General features: G+C 49.4%; 1 protein-coding gene across 1 annotated transcript in view; it reads right to left on the bottom strand.

Annotated features, from left to right (window-relative positions):
* LOC103622297 (tyrosine-protein phosphatase non-receptor type 11) overlaps positions 1–4,882 on the bottom strand; it is an 18,437-nt gene extending 13,555 nt beyond the window's left edge. The window contains 2 exon segments of the mRNA XM_008641217.2: positions 1,862–1,984; positions 4,552–4,882. Coding sequence (XP_008639439.1) covers positions 1,862–1,984; positions 4,552–4,559 — 131 coding nt within the window. The 5' untranslated portion in view covers positions 4,560–4,882.
* Between the last annotated feature and the right edge of the window lie 3,455 nt (positions 4,883–8,337).

The following is an 8,337-nucleotide window of genomic DNA, read 5'->3' as shown; positions in this document are numbered from 1 at the left end:
CCCAGAGCCTCAGGGCAAAGCTTTTCCTGATTCCTGCACTGCTGTTTCCTCTGGACACGCAGCAGGACGTGGGATGGAATTTGGGCAGCCCAAATCCCATCCTTTCCTGCATTTCCCTTTCCCTGCCTTTCCCAAGGCCTTGGAGCAGCCTAAGGAGGGGTTTCAAAGGAGCAGGAAGAGGATTTATTGTTTGCTTGAAGGGACTTTCTCCTCCTGCCACCTCTATTTTCGGGACTTTCTCCGAGATATCCGAATTGTTTCCTCTGAAAGGCTTTGATTTCTCAGAAAGGAGGAAATGGAGAGGGAGAGAGCTGGCCAGTTCAGAGATAAAAACCCCTGGAAGAGCCCTGTCAGGATACAATTCCAGAGGGAATAATGACACATTGTTCATGTGTGCAACAGGGCCGGGGGGAAGGTGGCTGCCCAAGCTCTCAGCTCTCAGTTTTTATTCAATTTTCCAGAATTTATGCCCTTTTTGGGGCCATAATCAGCGGGGGAAATGAATGAAATAGAAGCAAAACTGGTGCAGCTTCAGCCAGATAAGCAGTGAGCACCTGCAAGGAAATTTTCCATGCCCAAAACTACAGAGCAACCCTCAAGCAGGGATTTGGGAGGTAAAATTTTTTAAAATAATGACAGAAAGGGGTAAAAAAATGACCTTTTTTGTAACCAAAAGCTCCACACAGCGCGTGGGCCACGTGAAATGTCCTTTCCTGGAAGGTGTCACCACTCTGGGGACATTTTTTGTCTCAGAACTGGGTCAGATTTTCCACTGCTGATGCTGCTCGGCTCTTAACTTGCATCTCATCGTTAATTAAGGGCATTAATTGGCTCCATTTGTAATCAAAATGTTATTAAACATAAAATGTTGAAGGAGGAGGAAGTGCTCCAACCTCCCTCTGGAAATGTGATTCTCCCTCCTTTCATTCCTCTCTTCTTTTTGTCCCAGAGAGAGCAGAAATGGGGGGAAAATAATAATAAAAAAGGGGGAAAAATGATAATAAAAAGGGGGGAAAATAATAACAAAAAGGAGGAAAAAATAATAATAACAAAAAGGGGGAAAAAAAATAATAACAAAAAGGGGGGAAAAATAATAATAACAAAAAGGGGAGGAAAATAATAATAACAAAAAGGGGAGGAAAATAATAACAAAAAAGGGGAGGAAAATAATAACAAAAAGGGGGGAAAAATAATAATAACAAAAAGGGGGAAAAATAATAATAACAAAAAGGGGGAAAAATAATAATAACAAAAAAGGAGGAAAAATAATAACAAAAAAGGTGGGAAAAATAATAACAAAAAAGGGGGAGAAATAATAACAAAAATGGGGGGGAATTAATAATAAAAAAGGGGGAAAAATAGTAACAGGAAGGGGAAAAAATAATAACAGAAAAAGGGTAAAAAAATAACAGAAAAAGGGTAAAAAAATAATCACAGGAAGGGGGAAAAATAATAGCAGAAAGAGGGAAAGAAATAACAGAAAAAAAGGGGAAAAAATAGCAGAAAAGGGGTAAAAAAATAACAGAAAAGGGGTAGAAAAATACAGAAAAGTGAAAGGAGTGAAAGGTGATCCAGCTCCTCCTCCCCTCCCTGGGATCCCTCACGGACACAGCGAACAAAGCCCAAAGCAGCCACTTTTAGGCCCTCTGGAATTTCAGGGAGGGGATTCATCCCTGCTGGCACTGAGCAGAAAACCGCGGGGCCGATGCTCCTCCCTGCCCTGGCATCAGCGTGGGATCACTGCCAGGAGCACAGGGATGGACAATCCAAGCTGGGACATTTGGGGGGCTTCTGGAGAGATCCTACAGTGATCCTTTTATTCCAAGGAATACCTGGAAAGCTCCATGCAGCTCCTCCTCACCTGACAGAGAGGGTGAAATCCCCGGGGTTGCTCTTGCTGGGCCGGGCCAGGAAGCTGCCATGGACACCCCTGGTCAGGAGGAGCTTCTCAGCCTCAATCCCGCTGATGTTGGGGTGGAACCACCTGGAAAATGCAAAAAGGGACACGGGAAATGAGGGATTCCTGCAGGCACGGAGCCCTGCCCGGCTCCTCACCCCCTGCCAGGGAGCAGGATGTGGGGAAAAGGGAAGTGGAGAGGGAAATGCAGAAATGGGGGCTGGGCAGGGTGGTTTCCACCCAAAAGCTGGGTTTAGGCAGGGATTAACTAAACGATGTTGCTAAGATCAGTTTTAGGACCCTGTCATCGAATTCCAGCTTCAATCCCATCCCTGGAGACAGGAGGGAGGTGCTGGCCAGAGCCTCAGGAAGAGCAGAGTGCACATCCAAACCCCAGGGAGAGCAGGAAAAGCACTCCAGGAGTTTTTTCCTTCCAGAAACAGGAGCAGGCACCACCCTCCTGGCAGGGACCTGGAGCAGCCACTTCCATTTCCAGGCTCTGGAGCCTCAGCTGGCATTAATTGTTAATTAATATAAATTCACATCTGACACAAGCAGGAGTCTGCACTCAGCCACTCCCGGTGATTCAGCCCTTTTTATCTCAATTATTCCAGTCCACGCTTGCCCCTGGCACAAATCCCTCTTCCCATTCATTCCCCTCCTGGAAAAGCAGCAGCACATTCAGGATCTGGCACAGAAAAAGGTGGTTCAGGTGTCCAAAGCAAAGATTTTGCCCAGGAAATTCAAGTTTGTTCAATGTGGGTGACAACGGAACAGGCAGGAATCACTGCAGGGGCGAGTGGCACGAAAAATTCCTGTCAGGAACAGCAGCCAGGGAAGGGGAGGAATCATCAGCAGGGCACAAAAAGCATCGCCAGGACACAAAAAACCCTCGTCAGGAGACAAAAAAACATCACTAGGGCACAAAAAGCATCATCAGGACATGAAAAGCACCGTCAGGACATGAAAAGCATCGTCGGGGCACAAAAATACCTCACCAGGGTGCCCAAAAAACCATCGCAAGGACTCAAAAAGCATCACCAGGACACAAAAATACCTCACAGGAACACACAAAAATCATCACCAGGGCACAAAAAAACCATCACCATGACCCAAAAATCCCCTGTGCAGACAGGAAGGCCACACAGAACCAGAGCACAGAGGCCCCAGAGCGTGAGGGTGTGACCGGGGTGTCCCACAGGGGCTCAGAGTTGGCACCTGCAGCAGGAAATTCCCAGTGGGGCTCTCCCTGAGGACTTTTTTCCACGTTCTCCCCGTTAAAAAGGTGCAGCCCAGGCCCTCGAGGTGGTTTGGATGCCTCAGCCCCGAAGGAGTGGGAGATTGGCAATTTTTTGCCTTCGTTTTTCAAATGTTCTGATTTAATTCCCTCAATCCAACTGTTGAAATCCCCCTTTTCTACTCACTGCGCTCCACTTTAACCTCAGCCTTTCCCACTGCTCTCCAAAGCCCTAAAAGTAGGGAAAAAATCCTTTAAAACTCCCTCTAATCAATGCAATTACCAGCCTGTGCATTACAGATGATTTTATTCTCATCAAACAATTTAAAATTCAATTGCAGGCCCAGCTGGAGCATTAAATCACCACCCCAAAAAGCAGCCCAGGTGTTGTGTGAGTGCCAGGCTTCCTCCTGGGGCAAAAAAAAAAAAAAGGGTTTTTTGAGCTTTTTTAGCTGCTTTGCTCTGGTCCAGTGGAGCAGAACAACCCCAGAGAGAGCAGAACCGGAGGAGCTGTTGAGATGCAGCAAGAGGAATGAGGGTGGTGCAGGAGTTTGGGATGCTCTGGAGGTAAAGGAGAATGTAAAATACCAATATTTCCATCCTCTGAATCCCTGGGAGTGCTGCAGGGCCAGGGAAGGAGGGAACAAATACTGAAGGAAAGCTCCTCTTTCCACTCAAACAGAGCCCCAAGGCCTCAAACGAGGCCTCAGCCACAGCCCAAACCTTGCCCTGGCTCCATTCCTGGTTTTCCCAGTTTTCCTCAGCCCTCACCCCTCCCAGCCTGGCCAAGGGATCGTTCCCCACCCCATTCCCTGCTCCAGCAGAGCCTTTCCCAGCTCTCACCCCACAAAACCTCATTGCCCTGCAGTTCGGGCCCCACAGAGCCCTCAGCATCTCCCACACCTCCCCGCTGATCCAATATCGTCATTTCTTCCACTTTTTCGCTACAAATCCCACCCAGGGGTGCCTGAGCACCCCCCAAAATCAGGATGTGGAACCCCACGAGGGATTTCTCAGCACATACAAGGACGCTCAGGTGGAGCAGAGATAAAAATCGAGTAACATCGTGCCGGAGCAGGGATCGCCTCTGCCGGGCTGCAGCAGCACCGAAACTCCCAGGAATTCATTCCTTAATCCCAGCACCCCCTTTCCCAGCACAAGCAGCACCCAGAGGGAATTTTGTAACTGGAGAACCACGCAGGGAATTCACCAGTGATGCTGAGGAGCCCAGTAAATCCCAGTTTCCACCCCTGAAACTCCCAGCCCTCCCTGATGTGCTCCCGTTCTGCCCAAGCGTCGCCTCCCTGTGCCACCCCACAACCTCCCCGCTCGGTCCCCTCGGTTTTTCCCCCCTTCTCAGAGCAATCAAATGAACGAAAAACGCAATTCAGAAACACAGAGAGAGAGCAGCTCCTACCTCACCATCCCCGGGCACGCCTCAGGGGCTCCCAAATCCACGGAAAACCACGGGGGAACCCCAAAAATCTGGAGGGGGGCAGAGCTGCTTTAGGATGCAGGAGGAAATTTGCTGCTTCCTGCGGACATCGAGCATCCCCCAGGGGCGAGTTTCCTTGGGATTCCTTGGGATTCCCTGGGTTTCCTTGGTGTTTTGGGGGGTTTTTTGGTTGGTTTTTTTTTTTTTTTTTCGGTACGGTGGCAGCAAAGTTTTTAAGCGAGGTGGCAGCGAGTTGTTGCCCCAAAAAGCAGCTCGTGGTGGCAGGGACAGGGGTGGGGACAAGAAAAGGAAGCTCCGGGTCTCTTATCTCGGTCTCAGAGCTGTGAGCTGAGCGCTGAGGAGGGGACAGGAGGTGACAGCAGCTCCTGGGGCTGGGGGAAAAGGAGAAAGAACCTAAAAACCACTCCTGCAACCAGCACTTCTCATCCCTGGAACACGAGGGGGACGTGGATTTCTCCTGAGATTATCCAGCTTTTCCAAGGAGCAAACCATGCCAGGAATAAAATCCTCTCTCTCGTGTCATTCCAGAGCTGAAACGCTGAAAACCAAGGAAGAGCTGAGCTGGGATGTGCTGATGCAGCTGTCCCCCAATCCTCCGGGGGTTTCCTAAAACATCCCGGCTTCCCTGGTGGCTTTTTGGGGTTTTAGTTTCGGTTTGCAGGGCCCTCCCTTCGCTCCCCTGAGCGGGGATCCAGCCCTTCCCTCTGCTCTGGGAGGATTTGGGAGGGGGGATAGAGGGGTTTTGGGGACACAGGGATTTTGGAAGGGGACACAGGGATTTTAGGGACACAGGGATTTTGGAGGGGGACACTGGGATTTTTGGAACACGGATTTTGGGGGGACACAGGGATTTTTAGGGGGGACACAGGGATTTTGGAGAGGGACACAGGGATTTTTTGGGGACACTGGGTTTTTTTGGGGCACACAGGGATTTTAGGAACACAGGGATTTTGGGGAGACACAGAGATTTTGGAGGGGGACACAGAGATTTTGGAGGACACAGGGATTTTGGGGGACACTGGGATTTTGGGGGGGATATAGAGGGATTTTGGGGGGACGCGGATTTTGGAGGGGGACACAGGGATTTTAGGGACACAGGAATTTTGGGGGGGATAGAGGGATTTTGGGGACACTGGGATTTTGGAGGGGAACACAGGGATTTTTTAGAGACACGGGGATTTTGGGGAGACACTGGGATTTTAGGGGCACAGGGATTTTTGGGGGGGATAGAGGGGTTTTGGGGACACAGGGATTTTGGAGGGGGACACAGGGATTTTTTGGGGACACACAGGGATTTTGGGGGGACACACAGGCAGAACCCATGTCCCCAGCCCTGCAAGAAGCCAAAAGTGACCGAGGACAACCCCAAACTTCCAAACCCAGCCCCTCTTGTGGCCCAGCCAGTCCCAGGAAATTTGGGATCATCCCAGCCCTACTGATCCAGTATCTCCCTCCTGCCTAATCCTGCCCGTGCCTACTCTTCTTATTAAAACAATAATAAAAAATAACGATGTTAAAAACCCCACATGAAAACCACACAAACCCTATTTTTAGGATGATGCCAAGGGCAGCAAAATCCCAGAGGGGCTTTGAGCAGCCACCAGGCTGTGAGCAGGTTCCTCCTCAAATCCCAATTCATTCATTCATTCATTGACTAATTAATGAAATCCCTGGCTGAGGGAACAAGGCTGGAGCATCCCAGCTCATCCCACTTGGCACCGGTGCCAGAGAGAGGCCGGGATGTTCCTGCAGGGTCATCCCTGCCCTGTGAACCCTCTGTGCCCCAGGAATCCTCAAATCCCGGGATTATATAACCCTGAGGAGCTAATTAAAAGCCAGGAGTGTTATTCCGGCCCTGGGCAGGGTGACAGGACCAAAAATACGGGACAAAAATCCCAGAGAAAAAATTCCCGTCCCCTTTGAAGGGTGGCCAGGGCTATTTTTGAACCTGGCTGCAGCGGGAAAAACTGGAGAAGGGGGGGGGGAAGAAATTCCGTGGTTATAATTAGAATTTATAATTAGAATTTAATCAGGGATTCCAGAGGCTGCTGGGAATATTTTGGGAGGGTGGGAGGAAGCAGGAGCAGCAAACAAATAAATAAACACCTCCCAGAACAAATCAGATCCGATGCAGGGATGCTGCTCCAGGAATTTTTTGTTGCTTGGGAATCAAATCTTTGTCACCTTCCCACCCTCTGGAAACCTCCCATGGCCAAAGGACACATCCCAAGGGGTAAAGAGTCACAATTATCCCAATTTTTGAGGTGTTTGGAGCTGGAGGAGGTTCCCAATTCCTGTCCTGGGGGTAATTCCATGATTATTTATCCCGGAGGGAACATCTCCAGGGGATGTTGCTGCTGCTCACTTGGGTTTTCCTTCTTAATGTTTAAAACACCTTAAAATCCCCTTCCTTTGGGATGTGCCTTTCCCTGCTGCCGGGGGTTTCCTCCCAGCACAGCAAATCCCAAATCCACAATCCCAATTCCCTTGGGAAGAGGGGGAGAGCCCCCAGCCACAACAGGGATCTGGTGGGATCCTCTCCACATGGAATATCCCCCCCTCATGGAACATCCCATCAACAAAATATCCCATAAAATATCCCATCAACAAAATACCCCACACACGGAATATCCCAGACACAGAATACACGGAACATCTCATCCATGGAATATTCCACACATGGAATATCCTGGAATATCCCTCACACAGAACATCCCATCGACAAAATATCCCATAAAATATCCCATTAACAAAATACCCCACACAGAGAATATCCCAGGTGTGGAATATCCCACACATGGAATGTCCCGGAATTTCCCAGACACGGAATATCCCACACAATCCCACACACGGAACATCTCACCCACGGAATATTCCACACATGGAATATCCTGGAATATCCCTCACACAGAACATCCCATCAACAAAGTATCCCATAAAATATCCCATTAACAAAATATCCCACACACGGAATATCCCAGGCGTGGAATATCCCACACAATCCTGTACATGGAATATCTCACCCACGGAATATTCCACACACGGAATATCCTGGAATACCCCTCACACAGAACATCCCATTAACAAAATATCCCATAAAATATCCCATCAACAAAATATCCCACACACGGAATGTCCCAGAATATCCCATCCACAAAATATCCCCCCCCAGAATATTCCATCCCTGGATGGGACTTGGAGCACCCTGGGACAGTCAAGGTGTCCCTGGATGAGTTTAAATCCCTTCCATCCCAGACCATTCCACAATTCCATGAATTTTCCTACAAGGAACAGCCCCCTACTCCTCTGAGCCCCCCCAAATCCTGCCACTCCCAGTCCCAATTCCCAAAAAACCCCGGAGAGATCCTTTTCCTGCAGCTGGATCCTTCCCACCTGCCCGGGACACCGGGACAGCCACGGGAATTCCAACAGCCCAGGAGGGAATTCCAGGATTCCAGGTCCATCCCTGCCCGTGGCAAAGAAGATTTGAGATCAAACTGCAGCCACAGGAGAAAAATCCACATCCAGGAAGTCCCAGTTCCTGATTTCCAGCCCTGGCTCATGCCAAGAATTTCCTGCTTCCCTCGGATCCGTGCAGGAAGCAGCTCTGGGATGTGATCCCACACATTTCCTGGAGCTGGGAATGGCACTGAAGGAACCATTTTCCATTTTCCATTTTCCATCCCTCCCCAGGGCGCTGCTTTTGCTCCAAAGCCCCGAAATGAAACATTTTTTTACTGCAGGGAA

This window comes from Corvus brachyrhynchos, unplaced genomic scaffold (assembly GCF_000691975.1).
Source record: "Corvus brachyrhynchos isolate BGI_N302 unplaced genomic scaffold, ASM69197v1 scaffold68, whole genome shotgun sequence".
Taxonomy (NCBI): domain Eukaryota; kingdom Metazoa; phylum Chordata; class Aves; order Passeriformes; family Corvidae; genus Corvus; species Corvus brachyrhynchos.
Note: the sequence above shows the minus strand (reverse complement) of the source record. Positions and strands in the feature narration are given on the sequence as shown.